The 23,366-nt window shown below is 40.6% G+C and overlaps 1 protein-coding gene across 1 annotated transcript; it reads right to left on the bottom strand.

Annotated features, from left to right (window-relative positions):
- Positions 1 to 5,100: 5,100 nt before the first annotated feature.
- On the bottom strand, positions 5,101 to 22,448 carry TMC5 (transmembrane channel like 5). Its single transcript, XM_082490845.1, has 18 exons — positions 22,261 to 22,448; positions 21,536 to 21,732; positions 21,023 to 21,127; positions 19,224 to 19,316; positions 18,333 to 18,432; positions 17,663 to 17,753; positions 17,091 to 17,339; positions 15,678 to 15,829; positions 14,968 to 15,112; positions 14,255 to 14,410; positions 13,522 to 13,688; positions 12,781 to 12,859; positions 12,318 to 12,415; positions 10,531 to 10,626; positions 9,891 to 9,966; positions 8,907 to 9,040; positions 7,548 to 7,721; positions 5,101 to 5,243 (listed from the first exon to the last, which is right to left on the bottom strand). Exons 1-18 carry the CDS (start codon positions 22,356 to 22,358, stop codon positions 5,114 to 5,116), a joined length of 2,340 nt encoding a protein of 779 aa, XP_082346971.1. The 5' UTR covers positions 22,359 to 22,448; the 3' UTR covers positions 5,101 to 5,113.
- Between the last annotated feature and the right edge of the window lie 918 nt (positions 22,449 to 23,366).

Below are 23,366 nucleotides of genomic sequence, written 5' to 3'. Positions count from 1 at the left end.
GTGCTAATTCATAGTTTCCTTGTGCGGGGGTTGCTGTGTTTCAGCGGAGGCGCTGCACTGTGCACTGGGTGATCCCTTTAAGATGTCCTAGGGGAAATGGAAGGGCAGACTGCATGGATCGGTGGTCGGTGGTGCAGTTTGGTACGTTGCTTTGGAGAGAAATGTTCTTGATAGTATGTCTCATGGTTAGAATTAGTTCTCATGCACAGATCCAACTAAGATTAAAAAAAAGAAATCAGTCGTCAGTGGAAAAGAACTACACAGTTGTCCCAATTAAGGTAAGTCTAAACTTCTGCATTAGCAGCAGATCAATGCTACCGTCTGCAAGGGGTGATGGATTTTTCCCTTGTAGCTTAAGTTATACATAAGGACAAAGAAACACAGGAGTAAGGAGGTGTTTTTTCCTGTCAGGATGATGACAGCCTCTTCAGTTCACATCACTAATCCACCTTGTACTGCAGAACCAACAATCTCAGTCTTCTGGTGCACATCCTACAGCATGTGTACATTATGTCCTCAACCAGTTTCTGTCCAGCCCTCTCATGAGTGCTGTCGCCTCTGCCTTTATGGCTGTGTTCTACAGGTGCTCCCCGAGCAGACACCAGAAGAGCAAATGGTCCCTCATGGCAAATGGCCCATGCTCCAAAAGTCCATTTTTTGTTGGTGGTTGAGTCTCTGCCCTCAGTGCAAACAATGGGGGCATACTCAATATTCACAGCCAGGCTCCACAGCTATATGTGCAAAAAAAACCTAATAAAATTGAATCTCTGGTCTCACCTTGTGTGTAAAGTTTGTCCTCTTTTTTGTACCTTCGATGGCTGGTTTTGGGTTGTCTTTAACCTATGAGGAAAAGCTGTGCCTCTTTGCTAAGGCATTTTTATGTCCTAAGCAATGAGGGAGGAATAAAGGAGGCAGCAGTAGAAAATGGGCTAAAAAACCCCAAACAAATAAACCCTCATGGCAAAGTTGAGGCTCTGAATAAAAAGAAGTTGCATCAAGTGTCTCAGACATATATGATAAAAACAAACCTCAATTGTGTGACTTCCAATCTATGCTTTACTGGAAAAGATACGTGTAAGCTTTTTGTTTACGAGCAGTGGTTTACCCAGATGAGAACTGTGATAAAGTAGTCTTTAAAAAGAGTTCTGGTAAGTGTTAGCATCAAAGCTGCTTTTGAGTGACTAATAAACTGTAAAAATGGCTCAGAAAAGTGAAAGTGGAATAGAAGCTTAACCTGGCTCACGCAAGTTACTTTGCAGCCATTAAAATGTCTGCCATTAAAAACAACAGCACTTAAATTTCCTTCTGTTTTTGTTTCACTAATACTTCACTTTTGGTTTAGATCAGACAAAAGCAGTTTGAACCATACAACTTATATAAAAATATTTTTAGACCAAAGGTTTTGTTTACAATTAGGCACAAGTTTCCTTATATTTAGTCAACAAGAAGCGACCGACTGCGGAGGGACCCTTACTGTATCAAGGTAATGGCCAGTCCTGGGAGAAGGCTGACTGTCACCAGAGTATCACTGCTTCAAAACCAGACCAAACACGCAGGATATTTCCTTTCATAGTAATAAAGTGCAGTCAGGATGCATTTTGCGATCTGTTCTTCTATTTATTTTTTTTCCATTTAGGGGTAAAAAAAAATATGTTTGAATGGTTCTTTCAGTCATTAGTGCAAATGAGTATTGCTTTCTGCAGCACACCAGTCAATAACTTCACATTCATTGTTGATTGTGCCTGCTCACGGTTGAAAATATTTGTCATCATCTTCGTCTTCCCACTGAACTGCTTCTCTAGCACGCAAAGCGAGCGCCACTGCCTCAGCCGCGCCGGGCCTGCTGCTGGGCTGGGACGGCTCCCACTCTGTTTTTCACAAAGGGAATAACGTTAACTGTGCTGCCGTCAGTATAATAACCGCCCCCATGAAAAAAAACATGCTATATAAGTGTCTCATCTGTCAAGTATTTGGAATGAAGTTACATGTTTGCGTAAACCAGGAATAGTTCACGCTGCCACACAAGTTTGCATAGTATTTTCATGCCAGACATGCAATGTCCTTGGGACTGTACATCATTAATAACCTCCTCTGAGATTCACACCAAGATGCGAAGTGTTTCTCTAATGTGATGTAATATTCTTGCCTGTGGCTGCTCCCGTAAGACAAAATGGCTCATTTACCCACAGAAATTCAGCTCTCTGGTATGCAGAGGCTTGTGATCAGTCTTCAGAAGTCACCACCAGCATCACAACAAGCACGTCCTGTGGAAAACGTTTACCCCATAAACCCAGCCTTTTTGTTTTCTCTTTATGCAAGATGCTGAAGTTCTGTGTCCCTTACATCAAGCTGCTCTATGCTGTGTTTGTACTATATCAAACATTTTTACTGAGCTGAGCTAAAAGCTGCTTTCTGTGTTTAGCATTCGTTGCTTACCTAGTGGGAAGTCAGTCCCCCTCGAGGTCCCAGCAGAGTAGGGATACTGAAAACAAAATTCACAAGTAGATTTAGGTCGATATTTCCCTCATGTGTCTGTTATCTTGTATTTAAAAAGTTACCAGTTACCTGTAACAAACCCATACTCTCCAGATCTTAAGCAAGTCTGAGAGTATGACGATTCCAACAGCCATTCTGATTACATTTTTGTTCCTGTTCAAACCAATCTTTAAAATTATTTCTATACATACAGGATGACCTCTTTGTTCAACATACGCCCATTGTCCATATCACGCCCCAGGTTCTATATAGGGACACCTAGCAGAGACTGCCTTCTTTTGACCACCTCACCTTGCTGTAGGATGCATTTTGATTTCGGTCAAATGCTCTTCCTGGGTATTCTGGCATTTGCTGGGCAGGTTGCCAGGATGGGTGGTATGAAGAAGAGCTTCTCTGAAAGACAGAATATTTGGCATTAGCAGTAATATATTATGGCTTCCAGTCATGACTTTATAGTCAGTGCTACTCACACCCAAGGCTATTACCCTCTTTTTTGGGGAGATGACTCTTCTCCTAGACGCACAATGTGATTATTCTGGCATCCCCTTTTGAAATCTGACCTTAACAACTACAAGAATACCCACATTTTGTAGACTATCAAACCCTCCCCTCAGGAGTCCCGGCTGTCACCCTGGACATGGCCACAGGGTTTTTTAGTGTTTGAAAATCCCCAGCAGACAGAAAATGCCCCTTCACTTTAAGCTCCCTTCTTTACAGTCAATATTTATTAATATTTACTTATATGATCACCAGTATGTAGGTCAAAGAGTTTTCGCTCAATCCAAATAAAAACACTGCATAGCAAAATACGTGCACATCTTAACACTAATTTGATGGCTCAGCAGACAGGACGGATTCGAAAAATAAATTCAAGTTTAAGACGTTAGATGTCTATCTTAATGTTGTATGGGATTTAAAATGGGGTTAGGTCAAAGCACTCAGTTTTACTTCAGCTGAAAAGACTGTGCGGGGGGGCACAAAGCGTAAACCCCTACGGAAATCATAGAATCATAGAATCATAGAATCATAGAATCAGTGAGGTTGGAAGGGACCTTTAAGATCATCAAGTCCAACCATTAACCTACCCTGATAAAAACACCACCACTCCTAAACCATGTCCCTAAGCATCTCATCTACCCTTTTCTTAAACACCTCCAGGGATGGTGAATCCACCACCTCTCTGGGCAGCTTATTCCAATGTTTAATAACCCTTTCAGTGAAAAAATGCTTCCTAACATCTAATCTAAACCTGCCCTGACATAACTTGAACCCATTTCCTCTTGTCCTATCACTTGTCGCCAGGGAGAAGAGGTCAGCTCCCATCTCTCTAAAACCTCCTTTCAGGTAGTTGTAGAGGGCGATAAGGTCTCCCCTCAGCCTCCTCTTCTCCAGGCTAAACAACCCCAGATCCCTCAGTCGTTCCTCATAAGGTTTGTCCTCCAGACCCTTCACCAGCTTTGTAGCCCTTCTCTGGACACGCTCCAACACCTCAATGTCCTTCTTGTAGTGAGGGGCCCAAAACTGAACACAGTACTCGAGGTGAGGCCTCACCAGTGCCGAGTACAGGGGGATGATTACTTCCCTAGTCCGGCTCACCACACTATTCCTGATGCAGGCCAGGATGGTGTTGGCCTTCTTGGCTGCCTGGGCACACTGCTGGCTCATGCTCAGCCGGTTGTCCACCAACACCCCCAGGTCCTTTTCTGCCAGGCAGCTTTCGAGCCACTCCGCCCCCAGTCTGTAGCGCTGCATGGGGTTGTTGTGACCCAAGTGCAGGACCCGACACTTGGCCTTGTTGAACCTCATACCATTGGCCTCAGCCCATCTGTCCAGCCTGTCCAGATCCCTCTGCAGAGCCAATCTACAAATCCAGCATCAGGAGGGAAGGCAGCTGCCTCCTTAGTGCAGGCAAAGTTTAAGTGTGGCCGAACCCTTTCGTGACCATCACTGCACTCCCAGATTAGGAATGGTTTCTTGCAGTTTCATAATCATAAATAATGTCTAGTGAGGGTAAAGACTTTTCTATATCCTTCCCAGGTTAAATTCCAGTCTGGAGCAAATAGTTAGGGAATTTCCACAGTACTTTTTTGATGTCTGGAGTTAACTAGTAATAAATCAAGTTAGGTGAAGTTTTAAATACAGACAGATCCCCAAATGGCAGCCTGTTTGCAAGGCTAGAAGAACACCACGAAATCATACCAAGCATGTAATTAAAACAGCAGTATCTGAACTGTCCAACTGACCTGCTGGTCTTGTCCTCTTGGCGCAGACAGGCTTTGGTTTGCCCTTTGCAGCGTCCGTAGTTTTGCAAGTAAAAACATTTTATCTTTTCCTTCCTATGGTCAAGACACATTTGATCATTAGCTGGAATGGACTAATTGAGAGCCTTGAGAGGCTCAAGGCCTGTGAGTAACCATTGACCAGAATAATAATTAAAATTCATTTTATTCTGAAATAATCTGCCTACAGACAGCACAGCTTGAAGGTAAAATTACTCTGCAACAACTCTATTGGTGAGTTAAGTTTCCCTGCAATTCACATGGGGGAGGGCTCCCACCCTCCCTCAAACTGTCATAGGAAAAGCAGATTACAGCTCCCCAATAGCAGGATGGGACAATCAAAAAGGAAGCCAAATTTTTAAAGAGATAAAGCTGAAAGTCAAACTTACATTAACAATTTGCTTACGTAAGACTTTGGTCATGGTCTTTCTTCCTTCTATTATTTGCCAGTAAAGATAAGTAATGATTCTAAAAAAAAAAAAAAAAAAAAGTCCAACATATAAGCACTCATACCCATGAGTATTTCCTCCTAGTCACTACCTAAACAGAAAGTCATATTGTTTATCTATTAAAAGATACATACAAGTTATCTATACATGCACATATATATACATATATGTATGTATGTAATTATACAAGGAACAGCAAACACATGAAATTGCTTAAGACATTCTCTTGGAAGATTTATAGAATCATAGAATCAGTGAGGTTGGAAGGGACCTTTAAGATCATCAAGTCCAACCATTAACCTACCCTGATAAAAACACCACCATTCCTAAACCATGTCCCTAAGCACCTCATCTACCCTTTTCTTAAACACCTCCAGGGATGGTGAATCCACCACCTCTCTGGGCAGCTTATTCCAATGTTTAATAACCCTTTCAGTGAAAAAATGCTTCCTAATATCCAATCTAAACCTGCCCTGACATAACTTGAACTCATTTCCTCTTGTCCTATCACTTGTCGCCAGGGAGAAGAGGTCAGCTCCCATCTCTCTAAAACCTCCTTTCAGGTAGTTGTAGAGGGTGATAAGGTCTCCCCTCAGCCTCCTCTTCTCCAGGCTAAACAACCCCAGATCCCTCAGTCGTTCCTCATAAGGTTTGTCCTCCAGACCCTTCACCAGCTTTGTAGCCCTTCTCTGGACACGCTCCAACACCTCAATGTCCTTCTTGTAGTGAGGGGCCCAAAACTGAACACAGTACTCGAGGTGAGGCCTCACCAGTGCCGAGTACAGGGGGATGATTACTTCCCTAGTCCGGCTCACCACACTATTCCTGATGCAGGCCAGGATGGTGTTGGCCTTCTTGGCTGCCTGGGCACACTGCTGGCTCATGCTCAGCTGGCTGTCCACCAACACCCCCAGGTCCTTTTCTGCCAGGCAGCTTTCGAGCCACTCCGCCCCCAGTCTGTAGCGCTGCATGGGGTTGTTGTGACCCAAGTGCAGGACCCGACACTTGGCCTTGTTGAACCTCATACCATTGGCCTCAGCCCATCTGTCCAGCCTGTCCAGATCCCTCTGCAGAGCCAATCTACCCTCAAGCAGATCAACACGCCCCCCTAGTTTAGTGTCATCTGCGAACTTACTGAGGGTGCATTTGATCCCCTCATCCAGATCGTTGATAAAGATATTAAAGCGAACGGGCCCCAGCACCGATCCCTGGGGGACACCACTCGTGACTGGACACCAACTAGAATGGACTCGTATTCAAGATAAGAGGTACAATTGAAGTCAGTCAACAATACAAGGTGCATTTTAGGTAACAAATAGGAACCTAATGCTCTTATCCAACTTTGCGTCATTTGCTTAGACACATGCCTGGACCTTAAATCACAACACTGAACGCTTATTGCCCCCAGGCCACTCCTGGTCCTACTAGAATGAGTGGGAACTTGTTTCATGAGAATGGGTTTGGGCTCTTAGGTGTGCGTGGCCCATGCTAGAAATATCAAGCAGTACAGTCACAACATCAAACCTTACTAGTGGGCACATAGCTTAACATGCACATACTGTTTTTGCCAAAATAATTTACTTCAGCCAAGGGACAGTGTGTGAATTTACCCAAGGTTAGCTGGAAGCAGACTGCAACCTATTAACTAGCATTTCCCCATATGGTGTATGGTGTCCTCGCTTATCATGCTGCTTGTGCCCCACCATGCCCTTCCACCACGGTGTCCCTACAGTACTTCAGCTTTTCTTTACACAGTATCATCTCCTCTAATGACTCCACTGATGAGAAACGGTTAGAAAAGACAAAGCAACCACCTCCCAAACTTCTGCTTTTTATGTCGCTCAGGGTCCTAGTGTAGATCTGGCCTGTATTCCCTGCACTTGTGAAAGCTTGCTCTTTCCCTGTGGATTTATTCACCTCTGGGGGGAAAACTTATCCTGCCAACTGTATGCAGCATGTTCCCTTCCACTGATGTTCCTAAAGCTAAGTGTGCCAGTGGTAGTAAGGTCTGGAGCCTAGGCAGCAGTAAACTAGAAATATTCAATTAAAAGCAGCACATCCTAGGATTAGCATGAAGCTGGTTTGTTAAGAGCTTTGGCATCCTAACATAAAAGGAATAGGTTTTATAATTTATTTATATACTTCAAATACATGAATTTCCAATATATTAACTATTTCTGATGCTTTAAAATGCACTTTGGGTTTTTTTGATTTTGGTTTGTTGTTTTTTTTTTTTTTTTTAATGAGGAATGGCTGTGTCATAGCCAGGCTTTTCCACTTCAGGCTTTTTTTTCCCCAGTGCTTTTCATTAGCAGGTACTTACAGGACAAGAACAGAGAGGATGAAGAAGAAGAGTTCACTTGTAATTAAGTTATGATAGATCCACACTACCCATTTTGAGGCAGTGTAACCTTCCAGTATTTTTATCCACTCAGAGACTGCAGCGTACATAGAAGACAAACCTCTGAAAGGACCGCATTCTTCTGAAGGTTTTAACCTGAAAGTGTGAGAAAACAGCTACCTAAAGCCTCATGTATTAACCAGTGATTTAGTTAATATTGTGATTTGGTACATCAAGATGCTCCTTAGTTTGCTATAGCCCTCTGCTCTCTTTGGACCCTCAGGGAACTTCCATGATCTATGTTTGATTTCTAACCTCTGTCACTCTCCAGCCATTAAAACGCCCACCCCAGGCTACACGGTGCGAGATAAGAGGCCCCGCTGCAATGGACCGGTACCAAGCCCTGTAAACACAATCTTGACCTAAATATAACAAGTCAATCACTGTAGCACAAGCTACAGCAAATTTTAAGTCTGGATTTTCATGGTTTCACCACAGGTGCTTAAGGGAACCATCATTTCACCTTGCCTTTGAGAATATGAGTCACTACAGATTTTCAGAAACAACAAGGCATGGTGAAGTAAGGCAGCCCATAGCAAGAATTAAGATTTTCAGGTAGACTGAAATAGGAAAGTCTTGTTCACTTTGAAATGGAACCACTCCAGACAAGCTGAAATTCTCATTTGCCATCTGGAAATGTTTGCTCTGAAATATTTCATCCCACCTGGCTCCATGTGTAGCCACCTGCCTTACTAAATATTGAAATCACGTGGCTGAGAATTACCAAGAAAAAGAACAGGGGTATCCATGCTGCCCTCCTTATTGTGATGAGAGTAACACGCATATAAACAAAGCATCTTTAAAATACTGGTAACAACTGAGCCAAATTATTGCAGAGGTCAGCACTCCCTGCAAAAAGAGCCTTTGAAGTTTGTAAATAATCCAGAAGTTGACCTCAATTGAGTTTTTCCAGGTGTTTCTCCACTGCAGACCCAATATGGCCTATAACATAAATAAGCCCAGGAACTAGGACTACGTCACAGAAACTTTTAAGGAGGAGGAAAAGCCAAATTTGCTGTGACATTTAAATAGGAACCCAAAACTTCAATGCAACTTCGTTTCTCTTCCCACTTTCTTATGAGACAAGTTACTGCGTTAATCACATTCTTGCAAATTCACTGAGCATGTCTTGTTTTCAGAATACAGAACATCTCATGAACATCTGAAACCTTCCATCAGCAATTAATATAGCTTTGTCTATAGGAAAATGCATATTCCTCTGCCTGGTATCAGGTCACACAGCATAACATAGTAGGCTTGAACACCAGTGCTCTTCCATACCTCCAGACAGTGACTCCAATGACAGACAAGACCCCAAGGAAGGAAGGGAAAAACAGCAGGAACATGAAGGATGTTGTCATTTGAGCAGTTCTCCAGACTTTGCGAGGGGGTTGGCAATTCATTATCAGACTGACCTTTCAAGAGATGAAGGTACACTGACTCTTGGAACGGCATTACCTGCCACTTCAACTCCATTTAAGTCAATCCCACTGAAACTGCTGGCAGCAAATGCTGAAATAGCATCTATCAAAAGTTTCCACAAACTTTTATATTAATTTGATAGCCATACTGTAGTTTTAGAAAACTTCACAAATATAATCTTTAAATAGTAAGAGGCAAAACGAAGTTCTGATGGGTTCTTCAGGACGCTGTTGGGTAGAGTTTGCTTTTGTAACATTCGCAAACCCACAGTTAGGGAAGTTTGAATCAATCTTTCTAGCTGTAGATTTGCTGTTCTACATTCAACACTACCAACTGTTCAATGACGCAACAATCTGTCACCTAGTCATACTAATGAGACAAAGAATTCTGAAAAGAGGAAATTTCCACCATGATCTTTAGCTGAATCACCCTGCTTACACCTAGATAACTTGGCGGGGGAGGAGTTGCTGGGCAGTACGCAAGAAGCCAAAGCCACAGCCCCAGTCTGAATGTCTATATTGACATATGCACTTGAACACCGTCAATTCCCCAGCCTTTAATTTTACTACTTCACTCTCTCCCCTCTCTAACTGTGCTCTTAACTTCTATAACCCTTCCACACTCTCCCCTTCCTCTCAAGTTTCACAGGTTTGTAATTCAAGGGCATGCATCTAAATTATGTTCCTTTAAAGCAACCTCGCCCCCAAACCCAAATCAACCAAACTGCTCCCCTGCACACAAAACCCCAAAGCCTTGCAGACAAAACCAGCTCTGTAATGCAATAAATTCTGCCCAGATTTCAAACAGTGTAAGTTTATGATGAATACATGTACAGCTTGTTACCTTTTTCACATAAAATATTATAGAAAATGATATAATCTGGATTCCAGGCAGCAGAGGCGAGAAGAGGATACCAATCCTACAAGAAAGGATTTATGAAGTTAAATCTTCACTATTGACCACACAGTTCTCAATGCACTGAAAGCAAAAAGCATCACACTAACTTCATATAAAGTTAACGTTTGGCTATTTGGAAAGGTAATTATATTAACATTGATCCTGTAACAGTAAGTCAACCTTCAAAAATATGCAACTTCAAACATACTTATCTATGTACACATCTGCAAAACTCTCTTATAAATGGAGTAACACACTCATACTTAGAAATAAGGCACATTTTCCAGGGTTTAATAATGAGACTATTTCAACAGGAACACCATTCCAGTGGGGAAGTAAACAAAACTCTAGGATGTTACCTGTTCCACAGGGTAAACTACTGACTAAAGTTATCGTTATTACCTGCATAATTACAAAGAGACCTGGCAAGTCACAGTCCTTGCAAAGGTACTTAATATGTCATATCTCTCAGGCATTTATCCTGTTCTTTTCCCCATGATGGGAAGCACCGAGAAATGTCCCAATAAGAATGTTCCATGTTATTTCTAAGTACAAAGGAAGTTTTGGCCGTAAACGTAACACTTACCAGGTCAAAGTCTGTGCGTAGATCAAATCTAAAACATTTCGTCCAATATCAAATTCTGGCAGTCCCAGGCTCACACAGACTGTAGTTCCAATAATTCTGGGGGTAAAGAAAAACCACTGCATAATAGAATTTGCTAATTAATAAAACTCTTTGTAGAAATCTCTACAAATGACCTCCTGAATACAAGCATCAATGACAAATTATTCAGGGGCTGCATTAACCACGTCATGCAAAGCAGCCACAGCTTGTTGATTAATGGAACAGAATTTGGCAAAAGCAGATTCCCATAACGCACAGCAGGGCTGAATAAGACCTAGGATATTTTTCATGCAACTCAAAAAAAGAAAAAAAAAAAAAGATGGTAACTATATCATAAAAGTATGCTTATACTTAAACAGTTGAAATTGCAAGTTGCCTCAGTACAAAACTGTAACAGCTTTTCAGTTCCCGAGTCCTGAGAATTTTCAGCCTCAATCAAAAACCTGAATCCTGTAGACTGATATTCTTAATCTGTCCTGAAGTATATCTCACTTCAAACTAACTGAGGTTGCAAGTAGCTGAGACATACACAGGTAAGCAAGTACTTGGAGGATTCCTATTGAGGACCAACAATCCCTTTTTACCACTTCATTTTTCCTGAGTTAGGGAGATTCAGTTTCTGCTTGTTGTAGCAAGAACAATAAAGATTTTGGTAACTATCCCATCTTGCCTTGAATACCGGTCTTGGTACCCCCTTAGCTGCATCATCAACAACGTTTCAGGGCTGGGCTTTCAGGGTGTTATTCTGAACACATAAAAATAAATATGAGCAATTGTATTTCTAATCTTTCACAGCTGTAAGTTTGGTGCTTTTGCGCAGTTTAGTGGAAGACATTCATCACAGCTGACACTGCAGTTTTGGTAATGTGACCTTTTGGTGGGAGGTGGTTTCCTATCTGATCAGAGTGACAACAGGAGGAGGATTAAAGTACATTGGCAAGGGCTGTGCACAGAAAGTCTTCAAGGGCTTCTCAACGTTGTTTTGTGTTAATTTAACGTAAGGTTAACAAAGTCCTACCTTGTAAACCAGTCTTGTTCACATCACGAGCAAAGGGCAAACAATAGATCTGCTATGCAAATACGGCCAGGAACACTAAATGTTCTGTAGAGCTGGCAAGCACTTAAATACCCAAAGTCATAAATAATGTTTGGCAATGGGAAGGTACATACAGTAGATGTGAGAAGTAAATGACTTTTTGCTTACATACTTAGCTGTATTCATGTTCAGTTAAAAATACTTTCTCACCATGCTGTAGAACTCCACACTTGAGAGTTATAGTACATCCTTTGTAAGACTGATTAAAATAAGATTTTAAACTTGTGTGTGCTCTGTTGAGTGACATAACTAAAAGGAAAAAAATTATAGGGGGACATACCAAGGAAAGACAGCAGTGTGCCTGTGCATATGCAGAAAAACAAGGTTTTCTGCTTGAGACACTTGGTCCTTTCTCACCCCATTCAGGGGATCCATGGGAGTACAATCTGCCTTCCTCCCTGCCTGTGTTTCCATCCCCAAAGGAAAAAAGGACACACTGGGAGAGTCGAACGGTACACACTCTGACCTCCTCCTAAGAAGGAGCTGCAATATGCACAAGGCATGACCCCTGAGACTATGTCTGCTAGAGACAACTAAGAAAGCTTCAATGGTGGCACAGCCATGCTTCTGTTGGACTTCTTTTCTCACACTGGAAAAAAACGCCATGTCTTCAGTTAAAGAATAAAAACAAGATTAGAAAAGTAGTACTCACCTTCGTAAAAACTCTCCAAAGAAAGAGCCAAGCAAACAAAATATGAAGTCAACTAGAACAAGACGATAGATATCTTGGCCAACCAGAGTTTCCCAGCACTTTAAAAAGTAGAAGAAAAAAAATAAAAATGCATATCTAGAAGTCAAAAATCATGCCATTCTAACATTGTTGCCAAATGTTTGGGCATCTGAAACTTGCACTACAGATCAAAAACTTGCTAACAGCCTGGCTAATCACACTCGACCTCCCAGTGAAGAATGCTGCAAACCAGCTGAGTCCTGAGTTGGGGGATTAATTTTTTCCTACCGTTTATTTCTCTAAAGATGCTAATAAAAAATGTTGGGGTGGCAAATTCAGCTTTCCAAGACACTACATGTACTTCTCTTTGCTGGAGCAAGCCTATTATCAGAGTGGTTCCCAACCTGCCATTGTAAGCCAAAAATTTTTATTTCTGAAACCTTACCTGTGACTCTGACACAGCCACAATATTAAGCCAGTAGTAGCACAGTATTCCAACAATTGATATTTTCAGGACAATATTTCTAAAAAGAAAAAGTAACAGTAACTGCACTGACAGCTGGTCCATAAGCTCACTGGAGGGAATGATGGCAGGATGACCATTGGTTACACTTTATTACCTCCTCTTATAAAAACAATAGCACCACAGAGCGCCAGGACTAACAGGAGCTCTCCTCTGAGCTCGGGTGTGCCATTATTCCATTGTCCTGGCAGAAGGGGAGCTGGGCATGGCAACCTTGGCACTCCCCTCTGCTAAACAGGCTGTTGGTGGGGCGTGGGGGCTCCATGGGGGAGGAAAGTCTGTGGCACACTAAGGGTTATGCGGTGTTAATTCCAGACATCTGTATTTAAGTAAGACCTCCTCAATCCTCTCTCCCCTTCCTTTCTCTGGGCGTCCAACAGCCCAGGGGACATTTAGGCAAGCTACAAATAAAACCAAGCCCAGTGTCACAGTGTGCCTAATTGAGAGGGAAATCCCATCCTCATGCAGCCATGTAACGCTCCAGAAGGCTCACAGAAGCCAAACAAAACATGGAGGGAAGAGCATACAGAAGCCTTTGGAGAAGATGACTTCTCCTCCATAGCTCCCTACTGTCCACCACACCACCTAGATACAGCTTGCTGCCAAAAAGAAAAATCAGACAACTTCAGGCAAAAAGCACTAAGAGGTGGTAGCAACAAATACCTGGTAATAGTGACATATATGTGGTGCCCGGGAGTCTGAAATCTTTCCAGGTGTCCAAGCCAGGAGTAGAAGAATGGGATGAATGTGTTGAGGAGAGATGCAACAACAGGTAGCACCAACATGGCAGCTTGGCTCTCTAGGTCATTTTCATGCTCTTTCACAAACAGCTTAGAGAGGAAAAACAAAACAACCAAACAGAGCACGTTAATAAAAATGCTGCTACAAGTTGTGTCCACAAGGAAGACACCTGGCACACCTCCCTGTACGTTCTCAGGTTAGAAACAATCATGTTTTATGGATTCATGCCCAGCAGCACAGCGACCCTCTCCCCTTCCCCTGCATTTCATGGGAGGATGGGGGGGAGCCCCAGCTTAAATGCAGCTCCCAGGCAAAAGACAGGCAGGCCTTGCTGAGGCTGCTGCTTGCTGTTTCTTTCAAGGTCACCAGCTGCACTATCCCTAAGCTAGCCTCGAGGCCAGGCAAGCAGCTGCTGGGGTGAGGGGGGAGATTTGCTCAGACCCCTCAGTTTCTATGCTCTTGCAATAGTCCCCAGTGGTGCAAGTCTTTGGAAACCAGCATTTTAGGTATGGCAGAATTTGTGTCTGCCTTGGCAGAAACAACAGCTATGCTTCCCTAAGGTCCTAGTAGTGAACAGACCACTGCTTGCACTCAGCGTAAGATACCCATGTGGAAAAATGCATCTCCAAAACCAGACTGCAAAATCTGTCCTTACCTCTAGGTTGTTAATGGAGAGGAAGTAAACACCAGCACAAGCAGCTACTGCTGTTCCCAGGGAAGCAACCCAAGCAACAAGATGAATAACAATACGAACAACTGTCTCTGTTACAGAAAAATTTAGAACTTCTCGGTTTACTTCAGAGAGATCTTCCTGCAAGGAAACAATTCCTAATGAAGAACCCCTTAGTAAACAGCACAAAGCAAACCTTGTTTCAAGTAACTACCTGAGAGACTAAATGAAAGATTATTTCTCTAGAAGACAGGCAGAGTAATAGCCTGAGACAGCTTTGCGTTCCTATCCTAAAAGTATTTTCCCTTGACAATTACATTGTATTTCACAGATAATATTACAAGCCCGTCTTTTGTTTACAATATGGTTAAATAGCAGGAAGGAAAAAAAGAATAAATATTCAGTTTGGCAAATATTTAATAGTCACAGAGATTCATTCAGTAGAAGAGAGGCATACAAATATTTATATATAGCTTAAAGAGAAAAGAAAAACAGGTAGCTAAGCCAACTCCAGGAGTTAAAACCAAATGAAACTTAACAGTCAAGAAGACTTAGGAACAGGACTAGCATGCTTGAGCCACTCTGCCAGAGACTTGTATGTGCATACACAAATTTGTATGCACAAGTTCCCTGGCAAAGTGACTCATGCTTGCTAGTTTTGTACCTTTCTACCTTATTGTACCTCCTGTGTTTTGTACCTTTATTTGTGTGCTGAGATTCTTTTGTTTCAGCTTCACGGCTTTTTCATTAGTTATATTGAAGTCCCAAGCGCAGAGAAGTTTGCTAGCATTTCCAGAGTATGTCTGAGGGTTAATAAAGTTCCTGCAGAAGGATTTTGCCATGCTGCAATGAAAATTAAATTTGTGAGATGCATAACGGGGAAATACATCAAGTCTGTACAGCAGGGCAAGAAGGGAGATTTGTCAATTTTTCTATCCTATCCCAAGGCTACTGGACCTATGCCAGAGCATGTCACATAAGACAACATAGAAAATAAACTTTAATGTAAGAAACAGCTCTCACATTTCCTTCTCCTAGTTGTTGCTGACAGTCTTTACCTCTGGAAGGCCACATCAATAACAGAAAATATTAGGAGCACAGCTTACAAAAGGAGGATCACGATATTCATTGGTTTGAACTGGGATTCTCTGCACTTCTCTTAATATTCTGCAGTTATTCTTCATTTGTCTAATAAAGGTTTGGTTTCTGGATACTATCTTTTGAGCAGAAACTTGTACCTAATCTCTACACCTGGAAATAGGGACTTACAGAAACATACTCAGGTAATTATTACTGCCAATCACTGACAGGGTAGATTTGTTGTTGTCGGTTTCTTTTGTTGTTTCCTCCCCCCCCCCCCCCCCCCCCCCCTTAATATAAGTGAAATAATAATATATAGCTATCTCACCTGAACAACAAGATGAGAAAACAGATGACAAAATATATTCCAACAGTGAAAATATAGGCCAGCTGCATGTTATAAGATGGACCATTCTCTATTTTACTGATTGTAGCATTGGTGTAAAAGCCATAGTAGAGTACTGTTTGTTGAAAATAACCCTGAAAAGATATGGACATCATTCAGAAGATTTGCTATCACCTGCATATGGTGGGAAGTATCATCACCTGAAGCCCAATTAATGGAAGTGGGAGCTGTCCTATTCCCTACTACAAAATCACAGGTGTGATTACATTTCTAAGGATCAGACCCTTTATTTTCCTTCTATCAGCTAAAATCTTCCATAGTTTTGAGAGCTTCTAGAGCTATAAAAATTGCTTTTATCCTTCTTAAGATTAATGTGCGATGGTAATGAGCATTCAACACCTTTGCAGAATTTGTTTTTTACTGAAAATTCCTGGATAGGGAAAGGCATAATTGCTTCTTTTTTAGGAGCAAGGTTCTGTACTGACAAACTGTATCAACTATGAAGGGAACCAGGAAGGAAACACGTGACATTCAGCGCTAGAGTATAGCTGTACTCCTGCAATGGTGACAGTACTTTGCAAAATCAAACAGCACTACAACAAAACAAAGCACTTTAAAAGCAATTTTAGAAGGAAAAGCCTGACTGACTCCTTTCCTCTTTAAAAATACCTCTTCTCAACTAAGCATTAGTAAGAGCCAAGTCTTATTTATTAACTAGAGAAATCCTTTAACAACAATAAAATTGACACTTTTTTTTACAGCAAAGAGAAAAAAAAAAAAAAGAGTAGTAAGTAGTCTTCTCAGATCACTTAGTTGATGAATACTAGTAGAGCTAAAGCAGTGCAAAATCTTCCTTTAAAAACAGCCTGGGATTTTACTCCCTAAATGTAAAGATCTCTGCAGAATCAAAAGATCCTCCTGTTTCCAGGCCCCACTGAATTCACTGGGTTGCCACAGAAAGATCTGTGTGCTCCTTGGAAGAACAAAACTTTGGAAATAAGCAAAATTCACAGGATCACATATGGAAATCTGCACAGAGGAAAAATAGCACAGGAAAAACGTTCTGCTGAAGACTACTGTGGCTATCTCTGGAAGGCCTGGCTTCCTTTGTGTCTCTTCCACTGCTTTCTGAAAGAGTGATGAAAGTCTTGAAATATAGCTGAACACAGCAATTATTGCAGATACAAACGCATCAGAACGAGTTCCATTCTTCTCACTCCGAGTCAATGTTTGTTGCAGCTTCTTTTTCAAATATGTACTAAATATTGTTTCTAGTCACATAAAATTCTAACTCCACTTCTTAATAAGAAATACTACCCTTTTTACCCTATTGTGAGGTTTTAAAGTAGATCTGCTGCACACAATAGTAACACAAATCTGTTGTTACATACTTACAGCTCCGGTGAACAGCTCCAGACCCGTGAATGAAAGGTTATTTGGTTCTGCTGCAACAAACTGAGGGATTGTGATGAAACTGAAGTTTATGAGGAATGAGAAGATGTTGAAAGTTAGCAGCCACTTCAAGAAAATAAAATAAGAAAGAACACTTGTTCCAAACTTGGCACCAATGATCTTCAGAGTCTTGTGCCAGAACTGCAGTACGTGAAAATATCCTGACAAGCTATCTCCAAATCGCCGAAATGACTGAAGTGCAAAAGAGAAGAGAAATGAATCTCAGCAAACCGTCTTAAATAGGACTGAAATTCACATCAAAATGGAACTGTAAAAAAATGCAAGGCCTTTTTACGATAAGAACAGATTTCCTTCACTACATACACCATAAGATGTTTAACTGATGTTCCTAAGTGCTATCATAATGCAAGTCATTATTAATGAACGCTGCAGCGATTAATTGGTTCTTTGGTAAGTAACATAAAGCAAGATACCAGATACCTCTGGAGACAGTGATAACATTGCAGCTAAAGTGGTTTTCTCTATTGCGACTGACAGAAGTTCCTGACACTTACCACTACTGTTCCCTGCAGACACTGAGTACAGCAGGAAAGTTGAGTACTGTGGTGCCTTGATTTTTTTGTTATTTCTTTAAGAACTTTATTCCTGTGGAAGAGCAGGACAGGGGTGACAAGCATTATAGTTTAGGTTGTAATTAAAACAAGAAGCCAAAGAAGCTGCTGTTAATACAGTTTCACATGTGCACATAAACAGAGTAAATAACACAGAGATGTTCTGCTGGTTCTCTTTCTATCAGCTGATACCATAGCTATGACACCATGTCCTAACCCCTCCACTAACCCATTCTGGGAACAAAATTTAAATATATTCTGTGAGGAGACAAAAGGATGGTTGAGACCATGTGGTCTCTTCTCCATTTTCAATGGTCAACATTCAAGGTTACTTTGAAAAGAAGTCTCAAGTTATGATTCATAATAAAATCTCAAGGCCTTGATATTCTGTTATATTACCATGAGAGATTCTTCTCGTTCAGGGAAAGGACAATGAACCACCTTTCAATTATTTTCCCTTGCAAGATGTTAACTTTTAAGAAGTGCATTAAAAAGTACTTTCAGTTCTTTCAAAGTGACAAATCAAAGCTGAGCAGATGGCAAACACCCATACTTGAAAGCTAGATGTTGAAAGCATAGTGTTTGTAAAACTAAACAGATAAACTTTTATTACCTGATCTCTCTCTTTTTTTTCATGGTCTCTGGCATCTTCTGGATTGCTTTAATCCTTTCACTGGTGGACATACTTGCAAGATCTCCAACTAAGTTTTCCTCTGCATAAAACCCATGAAAAATTCAAATTTTGAGATAACAATAATTTATACCAGATCTGAAACGTATATAGTAACATTCCCCATCTGCACTGCTACCAACGTGTGGCAAGTTATGAGACAATAATACTCCCCAGAACACCCTCAGCTCCATCAGTACTCTAAACAAGCACCAGACAAGTTGTACTTATTTTTTAACATTCAGTATTGCACTACTTAATTACATCTGTATTAATGTTAATACTAAGAGCCGCAATATAAAGGAAAACAAAATACTGACAAACTCCAAGATTCTGGTCTATTGATTGATCACTGTTTAAAAGTTAAATTTCTATGGCACTACATACTGACTTGAAAACTAAACTTTTGTTTTATTTGTTGTATAATTGTAGTTGATGTTAGTGCCCAAACTTAGCACTACCTATGAAATAGACAGAACTGTATTACTTGACAATCAGGCTGGTTTTACACAGTTGGAATTTGACTCTAATTCCAGACACAGTGGCTGAAAACAATCCATTAGCTGGTCAAACAAATTCTAATAAAGAGTTTAGCTTTTCTTTCTACAATTTAACACATATTCACACTGCGCTGTCCTTCATTTATCATGGGATTTTAGTGTGCCAGTAGAGTATAAAAGATTAATCACTGGCATTAACACAAAACCAAGTTGTTGTTCCCATAACCACAGGAAGACCATACTTGCAATTCTGGTGATAAACTGAGAATAGTATCAACCACACATGCTTGTGCAAGATGCTATTTAATATAAAACCACTTATCTAAACTCCTACCTTCTTTGGACGCTAGATCTGTTTCAAACAGGCTGGAAGAAGTCACGAAGATCTCATCAGGTGGTCTTCTGTTGCGTCTCCGAATAAAGCTATCTAAATAACATGCACTGTTTAGTAAGCCCAGATACTCCTGACAAATTCACTTAAGAAATTCAAATTTCACTTTCACAGAAACAACTTAAAAGTATACCCTTCAATCTCACTACCTACATGAAAACATAGACTCCCTCACCCACTCCTTTCCTGGTCATGCTTGATGACCATATGCAATTTTTCAGATACATGCTGTAGAAGAGCTACTGAGCCCAGTCTTCAGCTGTCATGGAAAACTTTGTCATTTAAGCCATTCATGAATACGCACATTGATTGTTCAAGACTTTCTTCCTAGAAGACAGGTCTTTTCTTTAAAAATCCTTCCACTGACATCAGAGGGATTGTTTTAGAATCACACGCAATCGTGATGAATAAGTTGTAATGTGTAATACGTACCAGACTCCCATTTGCCTGGGGCCAAAACGCAATTGTTCTCTTAACCTTCTCTCATCCAATTACTCAAACATGAGTGACTATATTCCTTAAATGCAGCTGCCTTCAAGCTATGAAGGAGATGAGTTTAACCACAGCTTTCCTTGCCTCGCCTTCCCAGTAAGCTAATGGCCAGTCTGTGCAATGTTACAGCTCCCTTTTAACATCGACCCAGGCCCCAACTGGCTGATGTGCCTGTTAGTTAATGCACATGGCGCAGGCTTCGTCAGCCTATTTACTATTTAGATCTAATGGTCCCCTCATGATAATGTAATTTCCAGTTTGAGCCAGCTCTCTTTGTAACAATTAAAAGGAATAAGAAAAAGAAAAGCATACATGCCTCCTTGTGGAAGTACTTCCTGAACTTTCAGCACCTAGATATTTATCCTCCAGTTGATTGTGTTGGAAATATACTCTTCTCCTTGCTATCAGGTATGAAAAGCCACGCATGGTAGTTAATGTTTGGAAGCATTCTATTTCCACGGTGACTCATGGAACGAGGCATTTCCAAGTACCAATAAAATCATTGCTTTTTAATACAAATACAGGATTTTGCCAAATCAGATCTTAACTTTAAAACCATGTTCTTAAAAATGAGAAAAAGAAAAACCAAACAACCTAAGAATCCCTCACTTTGGGGGCAGAGAGATGGTTCTTTCAATGCATCTAGGTAACAATTCCAGAAGAGAACTCTGAATTACATTCCAGAGCAGCAGGCAGGAACCAAACTGAGTGTAACAGAAAAACTACACTATATAGGAAGAACAGTTCCTACCCAGAACATGAACAATAAACTACTATGCTAGCCTAAACCAGAACCCAGATTATACCATTCCAGAAGCCCTGTATTTTAATGAACATAAATCTCTAATTACTGTTATAGTCTAGAATTTACACGGAGACAATATAGTGAAAAATTCACTGAAGAGTTTCAAAAATGCATCCTATCCTCCCCTTATTTCCTCTTACAATGAGTCTCTTCAGATAACTGTGTAAGTTTGTTTTATGTTGACCCACTTACAGGGAGTTTGGATTAAAGTGGGTAGGCATTATATCTTTCATTGCTCAAGAAACAAAGATCATCACCAGCAGAAAGATACTGAACCATTCAGCTGCAATGATGTAGGACAGTAACAGAGAATTTATGTTTTATGATTCCTTTTATTACGTGAAGATCTTCATACTTGAACCAGAAGGCTTTTACATATTTAACGTTCTACAGAGAGTGAGACTGACATGCAATATTCTGATGCACGGCAATCATTATGTCTTACCTTCTGATACATTGGAAATTCTGTGGGTATAGGGGCGATTCAGCCGGTGGAAGGCAGAAGGTGGGGTGTATGCCAGTTCTGGCTCAGGCTCAAAGGAAAGATTATCTGTTGAAGGGAATCAGAATTATACAGAAAGTTGTATACTACTATGGATTATTTACAGACACAGATTATCAGCCCTGTTGACCAAATACAGCTCTATTGGCAACACAGCAATATATCCCATTAAAAAAACTCCTATATCTCGCTCCAATGTACATCCTAGTACTTAATGACTTATGCAGGTCATACAAGTCAGTATTCACTGATCTGGTAATACAACAGACAGTCCATGAATCTGTTGATATAATATCTGAACTACTTCTAGGAAAAAAGGAAAAAAAAAACCCACTGCTACCACATACAAATATATACAGCATTGAGATTTCCAGAGCTGCAGGACTCCCTCAGGACAGAGTAAGCCATTATTTGTTCCAGTGTTTCTGTAAGCTGTTCATATAAGAAATGACATACACGTGGAATTTCCATATGGACTTCTGCTTAGGACATCAACTCGTGGTAAATCTTCGCTGTATTCAAAGTCATGTCTCATGGAGGCCATGGGTATGGCCAGAGGGTAATTCTGTCCTCTTCCACCGTGTTCTCCGTAGAAATCATGCCATGAAGAATCATAAGGGGTTTGATGTGAAAAAAAATTCTTTTGAGAACTCCTGTGTAAGTAACAAAAAGGAAAACCTGAGTGCCACAAAAACTGTCAGTAGATATTCTTAATAAATTGTTACCTATTATCATCAAATTTGAGTACATTATAAAACAAACTCTGATACTGAGAGGTATTTTGCATTTAGAACTGCAACATCAGAATTCTGATTTGGTCATAACTGAACTAGAAAGAGTAAAACTTTTCTCCACATTGGACCCTACCTAAACAGGAATAATTGCTTGGAAAACAAGGACATAAAAGGTTATAGCACACTGTGAAAATTACTGGAACTAAAAAAAATCTGTGACATTATGCCATAAATCCTAAAATACGTTTAACTGATAAATTAATCTAACATGTAAAAAGCAAACATGCCATTTGTCTTGAATGTTGCCTTCCTGATAACAGCTTTAAGAATTTGTGTCTGAGAATGCAAGCACAAAGGAGGGATTAAAAGAATTCCACAAATTAAAACTCTGGAGAAAAAAATCTCCTGCACATAAACAGAGAATTTAATTTCTTATGGCACAGTCACAACAGCAAAATTAAATAAACTGACCTTCTATCAATTTCCAGTGTCTCTGAGAAGTGGTAGTCTGGATTTTCAAAGGCTTCATTGTAACGGTAAGACATGTTAAGTCCTTGGTTTTGGTTTGAGAGATGAAATCTTCCTTATTTTCGTCTCTATTGCTTCATTAATATGTTCATGGGAAGACTGATTACAGACCTAATTACAGAACAGATGTGCGTATACATAAAGTGAAAAGAAAGGAACTTCATTTTTGCATCTTAGAAGATTTTGCCACCCTGCTAAGAAATAACACGAAACAATATAAATTGGAAATGGTTCTAACAGAACTATTTACCATCGGGAAATTAGGGTCCACCAGAAATTGCAGGTAAAATGGGAACTAATATTTCTCTATAGTAAGCTCTAAAAAAATAAGGAACTGGAGTGCCATGTGAAATCTTCCCCAACACTGACAGCGAAACCAGGTTTTTAGAAGTATGTCGAAATATTAAGAAGAAAACTTCTCTCTTTCCTCCTCATACAGGAAAAGCCAGATATGCAAATTTTCCTCTGAGTACTACATTTCCAAAACCAAAGAGGTCTGCCCAGTTCCTTACTAGCAGTGGCATCTCTAAGCCTTAGTTGTGAACAAGGGACCCACTGGACCACCGCTATGTACAGAGCTGACATTATTATCCACTCTTAATGAAGGCTCTTCTAATGACTTAATGTCTTGATCCTGTAAATAGGTTTGGTTTGTAGCTTTATTTCTCACAGAGTGCTCCATTTTAGTCTTAAGCAAACCAGACTTGCTCAGAGTTTAACAAACAGAAGTCCAGGTAAGTCAATGAAAAGGGAACCTTATATTAGAAAAACAGAATCCAAATTAAACAGGCACCTCTTACAATTAATCAAAGTCATACTCAAAATTAAAAAGGAGGCAATTTTTAGCATTTGTTCTTAAAGGCACTATGCCAAGTTTGATCAGCTGGCAAGCTATTGAAGAATAGGGAAGGAAAAAAATAAACAATAAGGACACATCTGGCAAAACCCATCAGACCCCGCTTTTATCTCAGCTCTACTCCTGGAAAAGCAAAGCTGAACCTCATTTCATGGTACAGTCTCAACCA

The sequence above is a fragment of the Vanellus vanellus genome (genome assembly GCF_965231255.1).
Source record: "Vanellus vanellus genome assembly, chromosome: 14".
NCBI classification, from domain to species: domain Eukaryota; kingdom Metazoa; phylum Chordata; class Aves; order Charadriiformes; family Charadriidae; genus Vanellus; species Vanellus vanellus.
Note: the sequence above shows the minus strand (reverse complement) of the source record. Positions and strands in the feature narration are given on the sequence as shown.